General features: G+C 38.7%; 2 protein-coding genes across 6 annotated transcripts in view; one reads left to right on the top strand and one right to left on the bottom strand.

Annotated features, from left to right (window-relative positions):
* LOC126578249 (CUGBP Elav-like family member 4) overlaps positions 1 to 13,195 on the bottom strand; it is a 219,969-nt gene extending 206,774 nt beyond the window's left edge. For 2 of the 3 annotated variants that reach the window (XM_050240612.1, XM_050240617.1), the window contains exon 1: positions 11,756 to 11,775. Coding sequence is in view for 1 of the 3 variants with exons in the window: in XM_050240607.1 (XP_050096564.1) it covers positions 11,756 to 11,762 (7 nt within the window). In the remaining 2 variants the exon portion in view is untranslated. Of the gene's footprint in view, positions 1 to 11,755 lie in introns of all 3 variants that reach the window. The other variant, XM_050240607.1, reaches the window with a different exon arrangement.
* Positions 1,546 to 10,294, top strand: LOC126578247 (uncharacterized). Of its 3 annotated transcripts, XM_050240606.1 has the most exons (6): positions 1,546 to 1,644; positions 2,028 to 2,198; positions 2,279 to 2,560; positions 2,640 to 2,896; positions 2,981 to 3,079; positions 10,242 to 10,294. In XM_050240606.1, the coding sequence occupies exons 1-6, from the start codon at positions 1,554 to 1,556 to the stop codon at positions 10,284 to 10,286; spliced, it is 945 nt and encodes a 314-aa protein (XP_050096563.1). In that variant the 5' UTR covers positions 1,546 to 1,553; the 3' UTR covers positions 10,287 to 10,294. The 3 variants fall into 3 exon arrangements, with proteins under 3 accessions (XP_050096563.1, XP_050096561.1, XP_050096562.1); XM_050240604.1 differs by lacking the exon at positions 10,242 to 10,294 and having other exon boundaries at positions 2,981 to 4,441; XM_050240605.1 differs by lacking the exons at positions 1,546 to 1,644; positions 10,242 to 10,294 and having other exon boundaries at positions 2,042 to 2,198; positions 2,259 to 2,560; positions 2,981 to 4,441.
* Positions 13,196 to 26,014: the final 12,819 nt, after the last annotated feature.

The raw sequence follows: 26,014 nt of genomic DNA, 5'->3' as shown, positions 1-26,014 counted from the left end.
TTAGTACAACAGATAATATAGGAGCAGATAGAGGCGTCTTCTTGTACAGTACTACGTTTTTAATGTATTGTGTGCGCGTTGTGACGACGTGTCCATGCAAGAGCTACTTGTAGCTCGCACGAAACGGTTGCCCATCTTTTGGCAATACACTTTGTGTATACCTCGTCTTGGGAGCAGTATTGGGACCTTTATTCTCATTCTTTCCATTTTCGCATGCTCCATGTCCATGTCAACAAAGTACTCAAACTTCAGAAACGATCTCCATCCTCTTGCAACCTTTGCGTTCAGTTCCTTCCCCCCCCCCCCCCCCCCCCACCCTATCACCAATGTTTCCTATGGTTCGTGTGTCACCTTTGGCAAGCCCACGGTTTCGTTGAACGTTTATAATACGTTCGCAGGAACAAGTGAAAATTCTAAAATAATTTTACGACGCCATAAAGTATGGTAGTATTTCAAAATATGGGCCGATATTGGGTAGCTCGTGGTTGGGCGCCCTATCGCGAGCGGAAACGTAAGATGCCAGACGCCAGCAACTCGAAAGAAAAGTATTAAAAAGTTATACACCGCACATTTTCCCCCAGTTCTCTTGTTAATATCAATTTCAAATATTACTCGGAGCCGCCGTCCATCTCTCTATGCCAACGGCTAAGGCATGCTACGAATGCCTGTGAAATTGAAACGCCGAGTGAAGTTCTGATGGTCAGGCCTGTCCACTGATGCCGCCTTCTCCTCCATCATCATACAAATCGCCACCGGAAATGGGATGGAAGCCTGGGAAATTTAACGGAGCCAGCAGCTGTACGGTTACCACACCAACACTTGAAAAACTGAAACTCACTCACGAAGTATTTCGGAAAATGTGAAATCAATCTCGAAGCAGTAGTATTTGTAATAGCAGGGTTCGCAAGAAACTCATCCCAACGGTTGCTTGTTGGCATTGAAAGTAATATTGAACCGTTCTGAATGGCAGCATCTCGAACCCCGTTCTGCATGTTCTTTTTCCAGTTTATTGGAAGATTTAAGCGAAGCCCATTCGATCACAAGCTATTTCAGCATACTCTACAAACAAAACTTTATTCGTTTCATCGGAAGTTTTGCACAACTACTCTAAAGCTCATGAAAAATCTCTTCCCATTGGTCGTTACCATTTGGAAAATTATCGTTGTTTTATTCTTTAATACAAGCATGAAAAAGCCAAAGCGCTCCGAGAGTTGCTTCCTAGTTCATCAAAACGGTTGATTCATGTGCAATTGATTGTAAAAACTGTTTATATATGGCTATGCTTGAGTGGAACGCATTGACGCAGCTTTGTGCACACTTTAATGTGTTGTAGCGTTACATGCGCCTAGCTGACCGAAATGACTATGGGTGCAGTGATTGGTCTTGTTTATTCATCATTCGCGTTACTGTGTAAGTGCCGGAGCATTCGTCTTACATCTTTCTGAGAACTCTAGTGTAGGTGTTGCTTCAAAGCTTAAAACCCGCACTGAGCGTAGCACGGCAGCACCACCAATAAGGCCGGGGTCGCATTCTAGTAGCCGAACAAGAGTTGGATGGATCAGACGTATCACTCAAAACAGTGTTCAATGATGTTGCTTCTCGGCTTTCTGATAACGTTATCAGCATTCACCTCCACCTTTGCCGGTAAGAAATCTCTACCAAACAGTCTGGCAGATTGCCGTAAACCAGATTTTACAGACAGTTTATTTTGGCTGCTACCGCGAGCATTTCCGCATCGTAGGCTAATCATGTTTATGTGTCGGCAACTGGTCTAATTTATTTTAATTTAGACTTGCACTGGATTATTCAGTAGAGTAAAATTATTAATCAATTCAACCATCGGGCAAATTGCTGGTCCCCAAGCGGGCTGTGTTAACAAGCATGCTTACATATACGCCGGCGGTATGCCGCCAACATAAGTTGTCACGTAAATTGACATTACGCCCGTGACTGCGCCCAAGACTCGTCGTCACCGGCGAGGTATTTTACGACCCATGACAGAAGTTAATTTCGCTTGGTTTTCGCAGCGTGCCGTGTCTATTTGAATGGGAATCTAACAAAAGACCATGCCCCATTGATTCTACATGCTTCGAGCGGTGAGTATAAACTGCTTTACCCACTAGGTGCATTTTTCGAATGGCGTAAGTCACAGAAAGCGCTTCTTGGATGTTCTTCCAACAAAAACGTTCTCGTCGACAGTAAGTTAAAAAATTGCACATCATTTGAGAGCTATTTGAGGAACAAACTTAGCAATGTAGCATTGTTCGATTTATTTCAGCTGAATCATCGCACGCTACTTTCGCATGCGTCGAAGGTCAGCGGTTCCGTCTACCAAACTCCACGACAGTTAAATCGTTTAGCGATATAAGATGCAGATCGACAGTATCGAGTTCGCTAAAACCTCGAAATATTGTCTGTGCTAACGGCACAGGTCGAGTGTACGATGTGGGATTCGAAGTTAACGGATTTCCTTTCATAAAATATTTTCACACTTGTTATGATAATGAAAAATCTTCAGCAATATATAGCGAACATTTCCTGTCCGGAAGGAGTTTGAATTGTAAGTATAGCCCTTTTCTATCGTTTTTAAATCTATACGCACATATTATCATATACGCACAAACATTTTTATCGAACAGACGCGGAGATCAATAATAATCGGCCATCGTTTAAACTTGGAGGAATGACATCGAAAGTGAGGTTAGCGTCTGTTTACACACAGAATCATCAGTACGAACGATTTGAGAAGGTTTTAGGTTCGTCAGCACAAGCATCACGATACGTCAACTCTTCTTCATATCTAGCTAAGGGTCATCTAACTCCGGATGGTGACGCAATTATGAATAACTGGGCAGCAGCAACATACTTTTTCATAAACGTAGCTCCGCAGTGGCAAGTGAGTCCAGATCCAGAATTCCCAGCCTTAATCCTTCTCATGGGGTAAATGTATGTTTACTTGTATGTACTGTTACTTTCGCAGATTATCAATGCTGGCAACTGGTTGCGTATAGAAAATGCCGTTCGGAAGGTTGCAATCCGTCTAAATGACACTGTACGCATCCTCACTGGAGTACATGAGGTACTAGAACTACCAAATACTGAAGGTCGACTCGTTACTATTACTTTGAGCGAGAATTGTTTAGTTGAAGTCCCAAAGTGGCTATGGAAGGTCGTAATCCATGAGCCCAGCAACGCTGCAGTTGTTTTCATCACCTCGAATAATCCGTTTGCAAACGTTTCTGAAATCTTATGCGAAAACATATGTTATTTACATGGTTGGCACCAAGCGGAGTACCTGGATTATCGGAAAGGGTTTACGTACTGTTGTAGTTTAATAGATGCTCGAAAAGTTATTCATTCTCTACCTGTTACGAGCAATACACCAACAATTTTAGAACCGTAAAACAAAGGAATAATCCTCAATTCAATGAGAAAGCATATACCTTATTCATAGCATTCAATATATTTGTAATATATTGAATAGCATTCAATATATATCAACGACAGCATTCAATACATTTTGCTGCTTCAAATTAGCATGATATAATTACTGATTAATGTTGCCCAGGTGTCTTCTGAGGTGGTGACTACGTTTGACATGGAACGCTTTATAGAATACTCCTTTGGGCCTCTTTTCAACTCGATAGCTTATCAAATCACCCATGACTGAAGATCTCTAGAACTCTGTTTTTCTGAACCAACGAAGATTTATTCAAATGATTGTAAATGATTTGAAAAGAGTACCTCTCTATAATACTATTTCAACTGTGTAATTTGAAAATCCGATAGCAGACACAAAATTTACATTTAAATTACCTTCCTTTCATTCGCATCTATGATAAGGTTCACGCAAGCAACAATAAAATATGCGGCATGGTTTTTATCGTTTTTATTTGCCTTGTTGATCCAAAGAACCTTGCCTGCTGATCTTGCCTGGGAACTGAGTTTCTTCTCGAATACTTTGAAGGATCGTTTTGATAACTGAATAGTACCGGAAAACACTAAACGCAATGTCCATAGGGAGAGAAAAATCATTACTGTACCGGACAGAGACAGTCCAACTACCAGTCGGAAAATAACCTTTCTTTTCTTTTATATTTTTTAATAACGTTGTTTTTGTCCAGCTTGCCATACCAACGTTACGTGAATTATGTTTTCACTCCCATCAATCATTGGAAAATTGTTCATTCGAATGCAATAAATCAATCCCTTTCGATTCGTTTTCAATGATAAAAATTAACAGTATTTCTATAAAATCTAAATCGTCATGAACATACAAGAAGTACAAAGATGTAAAACGTTTCCTTCCTTTGTAGTGACAAATGACCTGAAAATAACTATATAACCCTTGCCATGTTTATATATATATTTATATCCGTTGTAAACCAATGTATTCACTGTTGATCAGATAAAATAAGATAATAACATGTAAATATATTTACGATCTGGTGCAATATCATCACCAACCCTATGACAGCTTTTGCTATTTTACTCTGCCGACTTCGATTACTTTGAAGCGAAATATTCACTGTAGAATCGTTGGAGGGTTTGCATAAGGAGAGTGACCGATGCAAATTACGAAATCTTAGTGTTCTGCCTCCAGTATGTACCCAGTGACGCGATGGAAAGCCTCTCTTTCCGCGTAAACTGCATTAATCGCAAGAATAAAAAGAGAAATATAAATCACGATAAGAAACGCAAACCCTGGCTGCATAGAAAGGAGTTGGGAAGAGAAAATTTATATTCCTTCATTTATATTATCTCGCCCCAGTTGCGAAGGATAATGATCCTACTGACTGCGATGAAGGGAATGACAGTGACGACGATGAAAAAGAATGCCAACGAAACGATAGAAGCCCATCTCCAGAGTTTGTCAATTTAAAATGGAGAAGAATAAGTAAAAACACACGAACATATACAGGCACAATGACCCTAGTTTGCTGCAATGCCATTTCGAACATATAAATAAGTATTTTACTCTTGCAAACTAATCCGTCGGTGGTATCCAATACGTTAACAATGTTGGCAATAGAGTTTTCCCATCATCTGTAAGCTGTAAACTTTCTTAGAATGTTTGAAAAGGAGATAACAAATCACGACTGTCCAGAGTATTCGCAGAATAACTAAATTTAATACGAACTGAAGGGTCAACGTTCAATCAATCTTCCGATAAGAGTTAGAGAACCAAAGGAATAACTATAACCTTTACTGATATCACCATCATAGTAAATTGCTTAAACTACGTCACGTTTGTCAAACGCAATTATAATCCACATTCTCTAAATTCTTGGTTGCAGAATCTGGCTTAAGTGGCGGTATGTAATTTATGGCACGTTTCGTCGCTAAATAACTCAACGTTGCGTAGACTGCAATCATCAGAGCAGAGGATCGGTGTTTCAACCTTTTTTCGTTCCTATATCGATAACTGTCCTAGCTTCTTTTTAACTGCACTGAATATATAAACCCGTTGAATGGTCCTGCAAGCTCAGTTTTGCTATATTTTGGAAGATAATATGCCCACAAAGCAATTGAGCAATCACTTAATTTATAAATAATATTTATGTTGTGTTTTTTTTATAAAATAATGATTATCGATCACTTATTTCTGGACATTAAACAGTAAAGTGTTGATTGAGCTAACTTTTACCGAATAACTCAATTATGCTTTCTGCTATTCCCGAAGCCCATTTTCATTTAAATTCCTGCCATTAGGGAGGTGCTCCGTTATCATCACTTATCAAAATGATGCGCATACTACGACCAACAGCAGCCACCTAAACAACGATCCTCAACTTTACGAACCTTTCCATCTCTCGCTTAGAATGAAGGATCTGCTAAATAAGGACCACTTTTGCGATTGAAACCAACCATCGCCTCGCCAGTACAAGTATTCTACGTTTGCTTACAGTTGGAAAGGTTGGAGGGACGGTACCCTCCAGGTTGGAGACTTACCTTCAACCATCCCATACCAAGGCACCAACGGATGACGTAAGATCTTGACAGAAATTAAATTTTCATGCCTCACTACCACGATGTCGATGACTTTCGAGCTCCAGCAAACAGCCACTATAATCATCCCACCACCTCACTTCTCCGGCACCTAATTCCTCTGGGGGCACTATGCTGAGGCAAAAGGGCTAGGACAATCCCGTGGTTCGAACAGAGAGCCTTCTTGTAAAACTTAACCGGCCTCAGCTTAAACTTAATCATGAGGCGGGTCCCTCCGTCACACACAATGATGATGTGTGAATGCGAACGTATACTGAAGATAGGCGACATAACAGTAAGCAATATGGCACACAGTTGAACGAAAAAAGAGGACGTAAAATTCATTTTCTTTGTCCATTCCATTTGCCCTGTTCGACTGATGTAGTAGCATATTGCATCTATGACCGACCAAGTTGACAGTAGCAACTGGTAATGAATATTCTAGTAACAGCACAGAGACAGTGCGGTTTCATGCTAATTCACTAACGATATATAAATCCAAATGTAAGGAACATACTCGTCTTAATATTAACATAGTATGTGTATTTCACGAGTTACGCATTCTGTTGAAACCAAAATCAAATCCAATGTGGCAATATTATGCTTTTCAGAGTCCCTGTTGTGTTCATTTCTCACTATAAAGTTTTCCTTGGCTCCAATTATTAACAAGAATTCTTACATACTTCTATGAAAGCTATATGTTTAGTGGATTTTCGGATCATGTTTAGTTCATAACCAACGGAATCCTCCGAATCGTGAACCTATCTTGAGTAAGCAGTATTTTGTTTCCCTAAGAATGTTTACGAATAAATCTGGTATTCGGCATTTAGATACATGTCATAACATTTTCATTATTTGTACATTGAAATTAATGATAAGTTCATCCCGTTTGTGGCCAAGAAAATGGATTCCTTTTGTCGCAATTTTCAAGCAGTACTAACAAGCTATAACCGTCAGTAAATCACATCCTGCGAACGAAATGGAACAGCTCCAATTCCCATTTCAACAATCCAACCTCTTATAGGTTTCAGGCATGTCATTTCAATAGCGCTGAAAGGGCCTACGAAATGAAACCTCTCAATTAGCTCCTTTTCTTTGCCAACACAATTCGAGTAACAAATGTAAGGCCCATAATCAGTTTGTGCGAACCAATCGATCGGAAATCTCGATAAACAGTCAACTTACTTTGCACAGTCGTCCTTCCGTCCACTCACCTAAACAATTTACCTCTAACCCAATGACTAGGTGCCGATATGACCAAAGGATTGTAGACGCTCTTTATCGAAGATACTCAATCAAGATAGGCAAAATGAATCGCTAATGAAACGCTAATGCACTTTGAGGATCAATTTCTTGTGTTTGGGATGCGAACCCTCCCCCCCCTCCCGTATCGGTCGGGGGGGATAGACGCGGTCGCCACACTCTGCGAAACGAGAAGCACAAATAAATTGTGTAATTTATTATTATTATTACCTGGTGCCGGTCAAATGTTTCGAGAGCTGTTCTAAAACCAACCAATTAACGGGACGCTTCCCAAAACGGATTGTGAAATTCTACTTCGCTATAGTGCAAGAAGAAATGGCATTGGATATTTACTTTATTTCCTTTCGAACTCTACCTTTCAAACAAGTTCAGCATTTGTGCTACATATTGGGAGCAAACGGTTTTAGGCACTATTGACTTAAAACGAATATTGTTGTTCAGTCGTAAAATTAAAACGCTTATGTTGAACAAAATAAAAGAGCTTTTGTAACCAACATTTTTGGTAAATAACTAATAACTAACACAAGTTACACAATGTATGAAATACCTTGAATCTAAAGTTGAATGTTTTGAACAAAAAGTCTCATCCATAATGTTTTATTCTGATTAATCACTACCAAGAAACGGCGGAAAACTCAACTACATGAATGATCTTTAATCAATATCGAATTGGAAAACTATCGTTGAAGTAATATAATGGAATGTTCATTTCTTATCGATAGAAAAATTGTTAATTGCGTCAAGATTTTGGTTTTCTTCGGCTTAACTTACTTAGAATACGGCATGATTTATTCATTAAAATAGCCTTCTTTTAATATAAATACGGCCCCGTCCGTAAGGTACCATCTAAAAAAAAATAGCCTTTTTTGAAACTGCTTGTTCCAAAGATTCGACGTACGTCTAAATGTTTTACTTATCACAACATTTATTGGAACGACAATGTCAAGGTTTTGTCAGATTTCTGCCGGGGAAGATTCCAGTATAGCTAGCATTCCAAGGTTCGTTTTCTCGCACATTCCCCAGTCGGCGAGAAACTATTCTTTAATAAAGCACCAGGAAGTAGAAGAAAGCTCATTTATTGATGTTTCATTTTCTTGAGTAAATAAACGAACTAACCCTGTCAGGTTACCTTCTCAAGATATGCTCCCCTTTTCATCCCAAGCCAAGCCTTCATATCAAACCATATGATAAACGAAAACAAACAAGATTTTCGAAAATCACCTTAGTCAATATAAAAATCAATTTCTCTGGCACCATATGAAACTATAGTCAAAAAGCAAAACTTTGCCACATAGCACAAGCCCTGTGAATAATATTTTCCTGAAACACTCCTATGATTTAAGTGATTTATTACTCTACAGTCCGTTTTTCCTGCTATTTGAGTTGTTTAAACATCATATTTAACTTTCTGTTTTCGTTACACGTGGTCTCATGTAATCATTAGAAATTAGCAGAAATGGAGAAAAAATTGAGTGTTTTTCTCAAAACTTTGAACGTATCAAATTCATTGTGACCTTCAGCGATGACACAGTACCTCCAAGACACGGTTTAGTACACTGAACTGCAACGCTCAGTGAAGATACAATCGATGTTCATGCATACATATTGAGCCAGCAAACCAGTGCCCAAATATCTACAACTTCCGATGAACGGCAGCAACATTTTCACATATGTACACGATATTGATTGGAGCACAATTTATGATGTAACATAATCATTTTTCTTCACTTCCTTCGCTTTCCATATCCACACGTTACACCCTTCAATCATCCCACCATGCAAAGAAAGCAAATCTTTCCAATTTTCTTTCTTGGAATCGAGAGAAATTTCCAGCTCTACGAGTTGCAAAAAGAAGCAAAACATAATAACTGCTCTAAATTATCGGTTCATATCGTTCTCTCCGACAATGCAACGCTAATACTCATTTAACCGTTTTATTTTCACTTAAATCTCGGTCGATTGCGCTATCGAAAAAGCTACATCGACTGTTTGACCATTTACATATTTCAGTATTTCAATAGAATAGAAAATAAAAAGTATAGAAGATGTTGTGTATGTACGATGTTTATAGAATGCCAATCTTCTTATCAATATATCCAAAATTTACTATACTGTCAGCTGAATCTGAAGACAAGTATTTAAAACATATCTTACCTACAAACAGCATTATAAAGTCATATTAAAAGTTTACAAACGGCTGTTTTCTTTAAATGCTAGTTTATTAAACTACTTTGAACATAAGTCGTTAATTTTGTTGACAAAGATTAATGCACACAAGAAACTCCTTTAACCAATAAAAGATGTTCAGGTATACGGCAAAGGGGTAGGCATTAGCTATGAATGCAATCGCACGTGATTTTTGTTATTCCTGCTAACGTGACTTTATAAGTTTATCAAAACATGCAAGTGACGATACGCGAACGTCCCTTTCGATGTAGCTTGACTCTTCTATCCAACGTTTTTCCAGCATCGAGTGCTCTTAGTAAGAAACCTTGGCACTGTTTAGCTCTTCGTATAGGTACCGACCAGTTGCACAGATACTCTAGGCTCTGGTCTTGCTGGAAATGCAACTGTTGCAACCGGCATTGTCTGATCGCCTGTTCATTGGCATGCAAACTATTGTCAGGCTGTGCACCACGTACGCTTGGTTATGTATGAACATAGCACCAAGGGGAGGTGCTGTCTTTACTCGTATACCTATTGCACCAGAAAACAGCACCAATTCAGTTTGTTTGTTTGCTTCTTGAATCGTAGAGGTTCAAGAGCGGTGAAGATTTATACTTTTGGTATCCTGAGATAAGGCGTAAGCCCTTTACTTGAAGCACCAGGCGTTTTAAACCAGGATATTGCATCTTTTAAAGCATTGTTGGTTGAATGGACCTATTCATAGAAGAATGGCAGCTTGATTGATGCAATCTTAACGATTCCTTCATTTTTCATAAATTATTTAATGGATTCTTTGAATTTAATCGATTTTTTTTCTATTTCAGAACTACACACAGTTTGATGCGTTTGTGAGAAATCTCGTAAGATGAAAACCGCGAAAGGGGTTGCAACGGAAATCAATCAAGCAGTTCAATGGGTGAAAACTACAATTTTAAACAAGATGTACGCTTGTGAGATTCAAAAAAACATGTTGCATGACGCAATTTAAACCATTCGATTAATCGATTTTTCACCTTCACTACGAATTGAATAACTTATAATGTTAAAAACAGTTTACAACGAATTGCGAGTTAAACCAAGCAAATTAACTGTTGGTTCTTAATTGGTATTCGCGAACATATTGCTTTGGCAAAGAAGATGCAAAATCAAACCAAACAATCGCCGCACTTCTGGCGCTCTTTTTCTCACAGAGCCAAAGTCTTCAAACATACATTAGGGAAGGTGTCGTGGGTGAATTTCAACAGAAGAGTTTTGCATACAATTTTAGGAACCCTATGTAATATGTTTCAAGTACTATAACCATCACATTATAAATAAACATTTCCAGCGTCCAAAAAATACGTATTTGCGGATTATGAGATCATTTAAAATCGCTGTAAAAGTCACGGCCTACACCAAGAACATATCATGTGGATTTGGTTTAAAAGAAGTGAAGAGACGAGACCGAGGACCTATGATTTACACGGCACGTGGTGACGGCAAAGCTTGATGACGACGATTACGATGTGTAGGATTTGAAGAAAAATGAGCACACATATATATGGTAAGCGAGGAAAAGAAGTGTAGAAATGAGTGGTGGCAATAAAAAGGCAAAAAAAAGGAATAAAAAAAGAAAGAACATATACTAATGACCGTATATATACGTACAAATCCTTCCAGCATGCTATAGGTTCTGATGTGATGTTGATGTTGTGGACTTTGGGGCGAGCTGTTTGGAAGAGGGCTCATCGTGTATGTGTTCGTTTGGTAGCTAGGACGAAGTGGGTGTATTCGAGGTTGAAGGATTTTCTACCATTTTTCCTTCTCGCACTTTTCCTAGCTGGTGAGCACCGTTTCCTTACACCATTCTTCCTCACTGCACACGGGGCGACGCTTACCTCTAGTTCACATATCCGTAAGGGGGAACCATTATGGATGTCTGCCCGATATCAGCACTATGGAAAAGACCCCATCCGTACTGTTCGTACAATTTAGCACTCTATAGCGTATTTCGCTCCACCACGGCAAAACCGTGGCTCATGATTCACTAGACTTACACAGAGAAATGGCGAGCTAAGCTATGCTAGGCAGAACCATGTGAGAACATAGAGCGCGCAAGGTTTTATATTTATCAATAATTTAAAGGGCGATATATTGCGATAAAGCGGAGACCGCAAAATAAAGATCGCTTCCGAAGCATGCTTGGCAATGGAAAGGGTTTTTGAACGAACTCCGTATCGTACGCTTTACTCCTGGTACGTGTGCTCAAGCGGATTTTTTGGAAAAAAAATGTGGGCACAAATAATATTTCTACCGCGGTGCATCGATCTATCTTATGAGAAAAAAAATGTATGCTTACCTAACATAGGTGTGATTTGGTGACCAAAGCGCTTGCAATGCAAGAAAAAAATCCAATTGATGCAAATTCCTTTATGAACTATCGGCAATGATTTCCAAATCGACCTTCGATTTGGATTCTGTCAAGATGGAATCATGTGTACCCCGCACGATCTTCTTCACTTTTTGAACTCAAAATTTCACAGCACAGTACGATATGTTGTGCACCGCTTTCAACGCTCAAGCAACGACCCGCTCTTACAATACGAAATAAATGGCAGCTTGCACCTATTTGCATTCACACTTCGCATCAAACCACATCAAACTGAGACGCGGTTTTTGCGGCACGCCACTATTGATTTGATTTTCGTCGGCTGCATTCGGCTAGCTATTTTCTTCTCCGAAAGTGGGTTGCAGCGTTTCCGAGCAGGGCGGCAGGCGACCAGTGGGAAAAAGGTGACTTTTCGAATATCAAACCACACCATCAATGCATTTATTACTTCTCGCTTATTACTTCACGGCTGCATCACATCACACTTCGTTGGCAAAGCTTAGATAACAACCCGAGGCTGGAGGAACGATATCGAGCCAACAGAAATAAATGCGGAAAACACACTCACTTCCTTTCACCTACATTCGAGCCCAATCTTACACACGCATACACTCAGAAGCGCTGGGTTAGTCGCACATGAACTAACGATACTGATCACCAAGAACGATGCACTAGCGATTGCGATTTGCTTATGGTTTAACTCAAACACTCGAACCGGAATCAAACTATACTTTCGAACAATGCACAATAGTATACGAAACTCCCATATTTTCTCGAGTACAGCACGTTCTACGATGCTGCCATCAAGCACTTTAAACTGAGAGAACTGATACTGATGACGATGAGCCGCGGATGTCGTTTAATTGGAGCCGTGGAAACCCGTTGATGAATTCTTAACCGATGAAACGACGAGACCGACGAGTGTTGTAGTTGTGAAACTATTCGAATAGTTTTTTTTTTAGAGATTTCTGAAGCTGAATACTTTCCGGATTTTTACCAATCATTCAGTCGGGTTCACGTTGGTAATCGAATGGGTATCCGTGAAACAATCAATTCGATGCAAGGACTCCAAACGGTGGACACAAACGGACGATGCAAACCAGATATGTAAAAGTGATGTTTCCACTAGAATAGATGTAATGATTTGCTATTCCGAGCACACAAATCGGTTTTCTTTAGAGTGAAAGTTGCACACTTAGCCTCGAGGACATTAACACACATCGTCTCAAATACCGTTATCACAATTATAACTGACTGCGTGTGTTACACTACCGAATCAATGGCTTTCCGATTGAATGATGAACTGCGATTCTTTTGTGTACCCTTTTGATTGTATTTTAAAATGCTACCAAGCTCTGTTTTATCTATTAGCACTCCCGTGGGTGTGCTATTGGGAATTCCGCTGCTATCACATCCGTTGATTTGCTCACAAACAATATTCGTCGTGCATTCGTACGGTTTGTATTCCAACGCTTTTGCTCAACCACTTGGCACAATATTCAACTTTTCTCGAAATACCACTTTAACCGCATCTCAGTACCGTCGTCTCATTGACCTTAATCGTGTTCTTCAATCCATTAACGTTCTACCTTCCGGCATTTTCCGGTCGTGGGGATGTGTTTATGGAGTAACCTTTCCAGTTAGTTTGTTACTAGCCAATGGCGTTAATACGCAATAATGATAGTATCGTTGATAACATGTGATGTGATGAATGTACTCGTCGGTGTTTGCACTTTAATTCTTACTTTTCTGTCTATTTTTTCACAGTGCTACCGTTGACAAACAGTGATTTCTGCTGTTGCTCCAATCACACGGTTTGCTTAAAATGTTCCCATTCGTTGGATGTGTGATGATTAACGTATTATCGAGTTAATTTTCATTTCACCGTACTGGCCACTGCTGAACGAATCTTTTATTAGAACTTGTTGAGCCGAATTTGCTTCCAAGTTTGAATTCGCACAATGATGACCAATAAAATGCAGAACGAAAATAATTAGGCACTTTTTGGATGTGATGTTCGCCGGTTTTGCGTACGAGTAAGATGCCGCCAATGTTATTCCTTTTCGTGCACTATGTTTAAATCCTTAACACTTTCCAAGCCGTATAAGGTGCGTATTTTATAACGAAATGAGAGTATATTGATGTAGACCACAGTCACTAGACAGGTTTCTCCGTGGGATGTAAGGTCGAGGACTAGTCACTTGAATTTTGTACCTTTCACTTTCTAAAGGATCACTTCACGCAATGCACACGGTGGAGTAGGCGGGATTATGTTATCCTTCGTTTAACGTAGAGGGCTAGGACACTCCGAAACGACGATGGTTAATGCACAAAAAAACTTCAATAGTCCTGCGACGCGCACCTTTCTCCAGAACAAACACAGCGGATGTCTTTGGAGATGCAGTCACTATATTGCACTTCCAATAAAGACGGTTTAAGCTGCCACAAGCTGACTGAGTGACTGACTGATTGTTGATTATTGACGGATTATTTCATTTGCACTCACTGCGCTCGTCTCTTCAATTTACAATTTCGTGGTACGATATTATGCGTTGAGTCTTGCTATTCATCGGTTGTCATACATTTGCCAATATAGTTTTAGGTGCTTAGTCTAATGAATGCATTAGCTTAGCGAGGGTTCCTATTTTGCGATTCCCACAAGAAAATTAAATATGCTCACACGTGTGACGCAAACTGGAAGCTTATCTCGAATCCCTTTCCATTTAACGATGCAATGATGGTGTGGTGCACTCTGTCAGACTGTATTGTTAAGTTTCTAATAGTAGCGTAAAGGTGGGAGAATCGAATAGTATCTTGATCACCATTGATATAACCGCGTTACATATGTACGTATGACACTTAAAATTTGGCTAACATACGAGATTGCGTAAACTATTATTCCCTGTAATGGATTTTCGATTGATTCAGAGCTCAATTTGTTCGCGAGTAACCGCTGTTCAGTTTTGTTCGAATATACTATTCTTGGGTTTTCTTTCTTGATTCGGTATAGTTTTCTTTGGCGATTAACACGCTGTTTTTAAATGATTCACTTCATTGTTGTGTTTGTCTGCTCTTCGTGCAGTTTCCACTGGGCACTTTTATTGCTGCTTCTCGTGATGGGTTAATCTACGACGTGCCAGCCCAAACGACGAACGAACTAGTGATTCATAGCTGGCCGGTCTATTCCGTAAGTTGAACGAATGCTTGCGGGATTCAGTTTTCTTTCGTTGGAATGATTCACCACCCTTTGCCTAGCTATCAGCTGATGGGTATGCGAAGGTTATTGCTCTTCGATTTATCCAGTTAGCTTCTCGTAATACAACTTTGGCTGAATTTGGAGGATGCTGAAGAATGATTTCACTTTATTCGAGCAATATCGCAATTTGCTGATTAATTTAACGTCACCTTCTGTACACTAGGGATTATCTGTTTTAGTAGTATTATTCACACAAGACCGAGGAACAATCAACAAACTTATGACGAACAACTAAACACGACGACGACAACAACGACGACGAGCACGAGGACAACGACAACGACGATGACGATAACACACCCGTATCCTTGTTCCACGTTTCTTTCTCTGAAGTCAAAACATTTCCAAGCCCTTCTGTGTGCCGCTGGTATGTTCACGATTACCTTTGGCCGCGATATCGGTTTTGAGGACACCAGTGAGTGTGCCGATCGCCATTTTTGCGAATGAAACTCATCTCCAGGAACCCACATGAACTCGAACCGCTCCTAAGTATACGTGGATGCCCTGAGTCTTTCTACACTTTCTCAAATTATTAATTGGCATTTAATTTCCTTCTAATTTTTTAGCCATCGTTCAAAATTTGCTTTTCCGCTTTCTCAAATCGTACCAGCAGGGTCGAAGAAAAATACTTCCATAGAAGAAATGGTCCCTTGTTACTAACTCATAGCATAAAAACGTCGATGCTGTTCAGCAGACCCTGACATCATGTACAGAATTATGAGGCCGGTTAGAAACCTTCTAGGTGACATTTGGGTGGAGCACTCACATTTTGTACACAAATCTTCGTGCCACTAGCCACTACCAGAACCAAGTTGGCGCAAGCGTTCTTGCAATCGCCACCCATTTCCCCAGAAACTCTCTGGCTGAGTGTATCATCAACATACAAACCCTCTCACTGTCACATGATTGTGGTGGCTCACTGGTTCCTTGCCATTGGCTGCAATATGAGCGCGAAAATTGCAATGGCACTACTATTTTCAACTAAAGTTAATCAAACAACTACTTACAAACAATTTTATATAATTTTAATCAATCAAGCATCTAAATGGCGAAAGCTTTTATTCAATCTCAAACGCTAGATGCCTTTGCCTTCCTACCTAACTCTATGGATAGTATAACAACATGCCTCATACACCACCACCACTATTACAAACATGTAACCATCTCTGTACCAATTGTAAAAAAATCATTTTTATTGTAGAGCATTTTTTATCCGTATCTTCATTTTATAGATCGGAACTTAACGTTATATTCGTTATAACGCGGTTGTTCTGTTGGAAAATTTCCGTCACATTCAGAGTAGCTTATTTGAGAATGCGCCTACTATTCAATATATTCCAAAACCATCCTTTTCCGTTATGTTTTCTTCTTATGGGATTACGAAAAAAACAGCGGTTCTTGTAGAGCCCTTTTTTCTTTGCTAGGTTCAACAGGCTATCGGATTCTTCTCTAATTTGATTTCACAGCATATGGTGTACAGCAACAGAGGTCTAGCATCATGTGTTGAACTGTTAAATTATAATAAACTTGAAATTAAATGGGCTAATGTTATCTTTTTTCGGAGAGATGGGTTTGGATTTGCAATTATGATAAGAAGGATCTCGTGGTGAAAGTTCCAAAGTGAAGAACCCTGCTCAACGAACACGACACCGAAGACCGAAGTTATTGTTCCTTAGCTCCACATCCTTTCTATCGTGCTTTGCGAGATCTTTACCATATTCACTTTAATCCTTGCGCAGACCTTCAACATTTGGGATTTTTATCCATTTTGGTCGGCCAAACTCCAGCTTCAACCAAATTCTAACGCTCAACTCACAAGTATAAGGGCATGTTTGTATCACATCTGCTGTAACCTTCTTCACTACTCTCTGTTTCTTGCGCACGTTTCTGCATGCTTTAGTCGAGCTAGAAGACTTTTGAACAATTCAACAAGTAGTGTGCATTGTAGTAGCATTAGATGATTCTTTTAGCACTACATCCGTTATGCCATTTTACTACATTATCGAACAGAAATAAAACAAATCAAAAATTGAAAATTACAGAAACTAATATGGTTTGTTTTTTGTTTACCATGGTGCGGCATTCATTCACCGTAAATCATCGTCTTCAACAGACAGCAGCGGTAGTAGGTGCGATTACACAAGAATTTAGTCCTTTCTCATTGATTATCAAACAGGGAAGAAAGAAATAAAAAGCCAGCGAAGCATTATCGTCACCAACCGTTCAATATTAAAATCTTTATATTGCCATTTTCTTCTTTTCCTTTCCACTCGAATCGTTTATTTAGGGCGTCCAATACCTGTTCTAAGAACATAAGCTCAGCGAATATCAACATGAAAAGCATTAATGATTCCGAATGAAGCTCAATTGCACAGGAAGGACGGAAGAGCCGTATGTTTATTGTTTCTTAGCGAGATTGTGAATTTGATTTAAAAATGCTGTAGTTTCGGAGTACAGAAAGTAAAACAAATAAACAACAATTTGAAGTTAGTTCGAAGGCATTGAAATTTAATAATGTTACTATCCTATGGTGCGCTCATAACATCTCATCATCACGGCAATCATAGCTAGCGAAAATTTGGAACGAAGTCTTCCCTATTTCATATTGAATGACAGGGTGAAACCTTTGCCACAACTTAGACTATGCCAGATCGAAAAGAATGAGGCGCGCGAACGACGAAAGACGAAGGAGCGAAGATCATCGTTGTAAGGATATAACATCTTCCAATCGGAATGTGAAGAAAAGTCTAAATAAATGACATTCCCTCGAAAGCATGGTGCGGGTGCATAGCGAACCACAGTGCACCGAAAACTTGGCTTCGCGGATGTGGACTAAAAGTATTTGGACCCCATTTGAATTGTGCGCAATAGCAATGCTACAGAGGAAGGGTCATCGATTTTTATTGACTGAATACGTTTATACAAAACAAAAACTGCTCAATATACCAACAATATATAGTTCAATGCTTCCGGTTACGCTTTACCATTAAGACTCCGCTTTTCATTATACAGTTAAATTAGTAATTTTTCAGCCATTTTGTGATCTCCCAACAACAATAATTCACCGCTCAATTGGTAGTCAAGTAACGTTCATAAAATGTCTATGATATTCACTTATTCCATAGTTTTGTGCAGCTCAATATTTTTTGTCGTTCGTTGGTTAAAAGTCATTGTTGCAATGAATGGACCGCATGAGCCCAGCAGAGGAAATAAAGCCATTTGTCTGTAAGCTGCTAAATGGAAATTGCTCTGACCGCTTCCATAAACAAAGCTGACGCGGATCGTTGGCAGAAGAACATAAAAACCCACCTCGTCGGTGGGTGCAATGAGTTAGGAAGGGTTGAGCGTGTGAGGATGTACACACGAGGAACATCCACTTCCATCTGGAAGAGAATGTCCCCTACTGGTACACCGTACTGCTCATGTGGTGAGGTATGTCTACGGCTCGCAATCAAGCCAGAAGAGGTCGAATGAACGTAAAAACTACACGGAAAACCCATCGCAATACTATGCGACAAGCGGATGAAACAAGAATCTCTGATTCTGTTTGCGCGCACTGCTTCGCATGGCATGTATGTCATTACATATGCGTTTTGTTTGGTCTGTTTATTTAATCAACAAATAAAAATAAACAATCATGTACCGAACAAGACGAGAAAAGAAATAATACGACACACATTTTCGAAACAATGTCTCCTGCTAAATCAGCCGTTACTATTGCGTCAAATGTATTCACAACATTATTCTTGATACACCATTTTATATCGGTAAATTCGCAATTAGGGTATTGTGTCTCTATAACAACATACCGTTCACCATGTCATCATCGTACCCAAAAATCTGAACTATGCTTGTCAATACTTATATGTGTTATTTTAATTCGTTACTATAATTGCGAACCAACTATGAAGCTGCCTGTGCTGTAGATTAAATGAACTAAATTAACTGGAAATGCACTGGCACTCGCAGATGATGCTTATTAATCTTTCATGCACGCCATTCATTCCAATGAATTTTTTACCGACATTTATTTTCATCCATAAATGCCATCGTTTCATTATTTGCTCATGAAATTTGAAAAAAAAAATAGTTTCACTCTATTATGTTGACCATCACGCGTATGATAATCTTATCGAAATTTCCATACACTAATTGGGTTGTTGGTCGACCTATGCGAAATAAAAAAAATTGGATAGAGAATATCATGCCAGCAATTGCAAATTGTGACACATGGGTACTATGACAAGAGATTGGTGGTGTTCCCAACAGTGGTCATAAAAACCGACTAATTTATACGACACGACACACAATTGCATAAACATTTCAATTTTTTGAACACATCATTCTTTTTCCATTGCAGTTCGTTTATTGAAATCCTGGGAGCAATAATATTCCGTAGAAAGGTGAGGAAAGGTGTCACTAAATAATCACTTTAATAATAATCTTTGACGTAGTATTTATAATCATTGGTCACATGATATCAACATTTTCGTCAACAAATAATTCAAACGCGGATAATACATATAAATTGCCAATTTTTTAAAAGATCTCATATCTGTTTGTGTGTACAATATTGGTATTCGATACTTATTAAAAGGTAATACCGAATGTAGTGGAAAACTTTCAAATCTTTTCAAATTATAAATTATAACTCGCACAGCGGTTGACTAGGAAGATGTTTTATAGCCTCTTAGGGATTGATCACATTTTTCGTCATTGAATAAAAAAAAGTGTTAAAAGAAACATACATGATCCAAAGTTTATTTGTTCCTGTTTGTCAATTTATTTCCGTTCTAAACGTTTCTGTATCAAACTGCACCTCTGACCTCATTGAATTGTTTCTATATAACAGATTAATAGCTTAATCACAGGATACGAGTAGATATTATCATGAACAATTGTTCAAAACAGAGGAAGCAATTTAGTATGACTACTCACAACATCGGTTATCAAGTGGGCTTGGCAACTCATGAGGCGTTTTAGCATAGTTGGCAAAATTTGACTAAGATGTGCAGCCAACACACGCTACAAGTAATTTTCTGTTGTTTTTTTTGTTTTTTTTTTTGACCACATAAATTACAGACTGGACTATATTTAGCCAGTAAATTACAAGCCACAATAAATTGAAAGTAGCGTGCCACATCGTGTCTACCTAAGGGATGTGGTGGATGAAGATTGCCGAAAAATTGCTTCATTAGGTATACCACAGTGCCGGTAAACAGAATGTGCGTTAACTTCATCGTTCGAATTTGCCAGCTTTTAAATTTCTTGTTTTAGGTTTCAGTGTTATCACGATACATGTTATGTGTTTTTTGAGATATGTTTTAAATCCAATTTTTGGCGATGATGACTCAATTTCCCTGTCTTGTTCTATCAATTAGCCCACTGAATGGATATCGCTCATAACGTTATCTCAATGTTATGGAAACATTTTTGAATCAATTTAACCGATAATATTAGTATTGGAGGAGAATCTTTTCCGTGATAGAATTCTTTTCACATATGTTCATATACACATAAGCAAATGATGGCAAATTCACTCTTTACACGCAGTCATATGGACCACCACACATTGCCAAATACATTGATGTTGAATAGTTCAGCTCATCTGTAGATTTACATTCAGTCAACACTAATCACAGTGCATTGATTTAGTAGCAACTAAAAGCAACATCGCATTTTTATACTGGTGTTTACTGGATTTATACTGCTGTATACTGGTATTTCGTGCTAGGATTGTTTAATATTTTTCCTTGCATATTCTTAGTATGCGTTATCGAATAACTACATAACATTATGTAAACAATTAATGACATGCTTACTATTGTTTTAATTCAATGATTTTTCCAGTGATGTTAACAACTTACAATTGGATTTGTTGCAAGGAACTTTTGAAATATTGGCGTTTTAACCATTCCTCTATCACATGTGCTATCTAAGGATTCCTAGTTCATTTGATAAAATGAATTATTAATAATGATAACTCAATGTGAGAATAATGTATGAAAAGTTTGAAAAAAAAATCATACTCTACCAATTCACTCATGAAAAAATCACATATCACACCTTATATGGTAGTTTTAATGACATTGAAATGCCATAAATGATGGTATGGCTGCTGAAGCCTTCTGTACATCTTTACGACTTTTGTCATTTTTCATGTCTTCAGACCATTATTCGTACGGTTCTCCAAAACAGAGACCCGCAGTAGCATAGTTGCTTATCCGTTACGATCCATTTTTTACTGTGTGGAAGTTAAGTTCAGTGTATTTCTACCAAACACCGATACCTGTTAACAATTGGATTAAACGACACGTCAGACGCCTCTGGCGAAACATTATGATAAACGTTACACTTTTCGAATGATGGTATGGTGTTGCAATTTTATGACGTTATAAAAAAACCCTTCAAATTTTACGCGCTTCAGGCAATGTTTTTATTGTGACCAAGGCTCGATGTAATGTAGTCAGTCATGTAAAGATGGTCTACCATGGTATAGATGGTTGGCTAGACAATCGAGAAATCTACTCGTTTATTGCATTTTACGAGGAATACTTTATTTAATCCCCACATTTATTTCAAATAAAATAGATCAATTATATTTTTTTTCATGCCATGTTTATGCAATTTATGCATCATTCACTAAACAATTTGGTTTTTAACTTTAATCTAGTTTGACTCGTTTACATGAACAGTGCATCGTGTGAATGTCTATTGTTCAGTTAGTTGTTTCGTTATTTCCATAATAATATGGACTATCTGCTGACATAACATCTTTACAAAGATTATTAGTTTTTTTAATAATTACAAAATACTTCCGTTATTCTTCTATTCCGTATTCTTTATCTGCTGACATGACATCTTTACAAAGATTATTAGTTTTTTTAATAATTACAAAATACTTCCGTTATTCTTCTATTCCGTATTCTTTATCAGTATCGCTTTTCTATGTTTAGATAAAAGATCTTTCTTTAAAAAGATTCTTTAAAATGTAAAAGTATATAGAACCTAAAACATTTAGTTCGGCACTAGACGAATTACGCTTTTAAACGGCATGCACGATACGACACTATACCTTTTTATATGAAAACAAGTCATTGTCCTCCCTTAACAAAATATCGGGTGGTGTTCGCGATGGCACCCAGTTAGGTGTTGGGTGCTTCAAGTTTTTGAAGATGGAGACCGTTTTCAATGCGAAGGACCGATTCTTCCGATATAATAAACTCTCAAGGGCTTACCAAGTACGTTTGGCTGGGCGAGTTCGACCAACGTTAAGAACGGACAGATAATATCTAGAAACGAGGAAAGTTGTGGTAGAAGAATAAAAGTCAGGAGAGAATATCATTATGATGTGGCCATTTAAATTCTGTGGACGCATCCTTCCTTTTTTGCTAGAGTCAAAGATAATTGTACAGTGAGAAGCATAAATTGCAGTTCCACTCTTCAATGGTAAGCCCAATTCGTTCGGTTGGACCAATAGTCGTCGCTCAAGTCGAAATTATTTTCACTTGAGTCGCTCTCAACTCTGCCAACCAAGTAAGCTGCCTTGGTGGAATTCATGAATCTCCACCGCCGTTATCAGGTTCCATCATTCGAATCGCAAATTTTCCGTTGAATCCTTCCCACGAATCTTCTTTGAAGAAGCAACTTTTTTGTACCGATAAAATGTGCTCAAGAACCAAGGAGCGTAACCAGGCAGTGCACAATGATACTGTATCTATCATTGTTCCTCTTTAGAACGATAATTATTTCTTCCATCGAACCTACTAGGTTGATTCGTAGAATTGTAAAGCATTCAGCATTGAGTACCACTTAAGTGGATTTATTTCGTGAAACAGATTTTCTGTTTAAATGACAAGTCCATCGAACTTGGCTGCCTCCGAGTAATATACAGCGATATCATATATTCTACTATTGTCTGCCTGCAATAATACATTAAGCATAGAAACTGAATCACATCTAATATTCCAACATGTTATGAAGCAACAACCGGTGCACCAAACAGCAGAAAACCACAAAACACATTCTGAAGTACATTTGTCCTCGAACAAATTCGATTACCTTAATTAGTAAACCATGCATGTCAAATCGATTTTGAGCCTGTTCTTTGTCGTTAGTTTGTGGCGTTAGTTTGGTTTCGGTTTATATTTTAACAGTAAGGACTTAGGAATCGACAATATTGTGTGACATTTCACCACCTTGCGTATTACGACTTGGAAAGAAAATGATATTGAAAACTATACAGTCTAGCGCCACGCGAGGCTACACTCGCCAGTTGTTCACAGCAAAACATTGGAAATCCTCTATTACGTGTGGCTCTAACGTGGACAGGTCACCACCCTTCGGAAGATATTAAAGCTGGGTTCATTTTATTTCCTTTTTCATTTTCATGCTATCCCATGCGGCGACTTTTCAGCAACCCTTTTATTAACGCAGTCGTCTAGCATTTACCAGGACCAAACGCTCTTCCTCTCTTTGGGACGAAATGTCATTGGCAGCTGGATTAAAATACTCTAGTGATTGGCAGCCGGTAACGACGGCTTGTTTTGGCTGATGAAGAGTGCATGTGCCACACGTTCGATTCGTGGAATTAAATTTTGAAATAGAATTTGAATAAAATATTCACCAAAGATGCATGCTTGCAGCTAAAATGTCCATTTTCCGGAATATAAAGTCCAATAGATTGACCTCTTTAGCATCAAAACTAAAGAATCGTGGACATTCGATTCTGCAGATGGACTGCAGTCCATGTTTCGTCATTTCAGTAACTATATTTTTAATCCTGTAACTAAAATGGAAATGGGCAGTTCGCAAAAATCTAAAATCCAGAGCTGCGTCTGATAAATCAATGCATGTAAAAATTTTGGACGCAATATATTTCTCCTTGTGGGACTTGTCATATCCGTGGGACTTGTCGTATTTATTCTCCTGAGAGTTCTCCTGAGGTCTCTGAGTGATGTGGCAGGAAAACGATGCCAGAAAAGAAAAATGGGAAAATGGGACGAGGGGTATAGGATGCTTCGAGACAACAGTAGAACACGAACGCGCTTTTTTCGTCTGATATAGCTGTTGTGCACCTGCGAATGTTGCCAGTTCACTGAAGTTTTAAACGCTGGTGACGGCTTGTTGGATGAGCCCTCCATTGCGGGTTGATGATTAATTTTTTCACCGCCTTCGTGACACATTAAATGAAATCACTCCGGAAGCGAAACATTTCCCCCGAAATAAATGCAATTGTGCACACGACCTTCTAGTATATGTAGTAGAGAGAATATGTCTAGTAAGTGATCATTGTTGATGTCGTTTCTATCGATGGCTATTGTTGCTGCTGACCGATGGATTCGTCCACACTCAGACATTGGGGGGTTAAGCACAGTCAATCTGCTGCAACCTGAAAGGAATCTGAAAAACTGGAAACCGTTTAAGGTACCGACATTGAGTAATGACAATATGCAGGTGACTCGCTTCGAATATCGTTCATGTGCTCATCTGGTTTTTTATGATTTTATTTTCGGTGCATTTTCATTCGATCCCCCTCAGCACCCCCCCCCCCCCCCCCTCGGTCGGCATCGTCAACGAATATCATACCACGTTGCGCGCTATTTTTCATCGTTAGTTCAAAAAAGCTCTGGCGCGGATAGAATAAATTTAAATGGAAAAATTCGACGGTATCAACGGTATTAGTTATGTGCTGCAACCTTCAGTGTCCAGCGGTATATCATGGCCTCGTGAAATTGTCACTCGTCCTATAACACGTCAGCTAGAAAACCAATCTGCCAGAGTGGTTTGTCTCGGTGACGAATTGCTGAACGAACAATTTCTAAATGCTATTCCCATAAACCGTCGTCAGGTCAAAACCTACAGGGTGCACATGCTTGATGACCGCACTCTAGAGTTCACCTGCATCGTGCACAACCACATGGCTTCGATCCATATGCAACATAACAATACCATTAATAGTGAAACCGATGGCAAAATTGCAGCCCTTCGTGAACCGTCCAACATATCTGATATGCAAGTACCTTGATTGATAAATTTGTACAAGAAAATCCTGGGAACAACATCCCGGAAACCTCACGCAGTTATCGTTACATAGAGCAGTTCCACTTGTATCTTAAGCACCTTAAGATACAGAAGAGTTTTGGCAGTTATTTGAAGGGTAATACACTATATTTTAGACGATATAACAACACAGTGGCACAGTGCCAATACCATAGTTCAACAAACCGAAAAGATAATAATAAAAAAAACAAGAGCTTCCACTTTTTGTATAATTTCTATAAATATAAAATATTTTTAGACGATTAGTCTTCGGATAATTAACATTAGTTAAATAATGTAGATTAATAGAAACATGAATTTTTTTGCCATTTTTTTTTTGGTTGTGCCGCATTTATTTTAACTTGTACCGATTGTACTAGCCTCGAATGAAAGATGTCATGGAGAATCTTGTGAGTTATAGTACAAATTCGTGCAAAGAGAAAGCAGATGTTCTACGTTAAGCAAAATCACAAAACGTTTCGCTTTATCCAATAAGAATAGATAAGCGACGTGGACCATCTTCTTTCTCCAATAGGTTTAGGAATGTGTCAAACAGTGGTACTATCTTGATTAGAAACTATGGTAACATTGCCGCAGGCATATCGGGCAGGGTGCCAAACCGTTCTTGATTTCAATTGTAATTTCGTAGCATGAACAATTTCTGGATTGGAACTAAGGCAGCCTATTTATTCATTCTACTCATGTCCACTTCATTGTGCCTTCGTACTCAACGTTGCTACGTGTAACAACAAAATTGCTCGCCTGACGAATTTCACCCATCGGAAGGAAAAGTATGCAACACGAACTCTGATGAGCAAAAAGGGGGAACATGAGCAATCCAATCTCAAGCTCATTCCCACAACCTACACACAGGATCGCGGGGATGTAAAGTGGTTCCCAAAGATGTAATCCAATGTGACAAAATGTTTCAA

This window comes from Anopheles aquasalis, chromosome 3 (assembly GCF_943734665.1).
Source record: "Anopheles aquasalis chromosome 3, idAnoAquaMG_Q_19, whole genome shotgun sequence".
In the NCBI taxonomy this organism is placed as follows: Eukaryota; Metazoa; Arthropoda; class Insecta; order Diptera; family Culicidae; genus Anopheles; species Anopheles aquasalis.
Note: the sequence above shows the minus strand (reverse complement) of the source record. Positions and strands in the feature narration are given on the sequence as shown.

What these genes read in the sequence shown, in the direction of transcription:
- LOC126578247 (XM_050240604.1), top strand. Translation starts at nt 1,554, where the DNA reads ATGGATCAGACGTATCACTCAAAACAGTGTTCAATGATGTTGCTTCTC. An exon ending in ATTCACCTCCACCTTTGCCG is followed by an intron (nt 1,645 to 2,027) that starts GTAAGAAATCTC and finishes TGGTTTTCGCAG; the next exon opens with CGTGCCGTGTCTATTTGAAT. An exon ending in ACGTAGCTCCGCAGTGGCAA is followed by an intron (nt 2,897 to 2,980) that starts GTGAGTCCAGAT and finishes TTACTTTCGCAG; the next exon opens with ATTATCAATGCTGGCAACTG.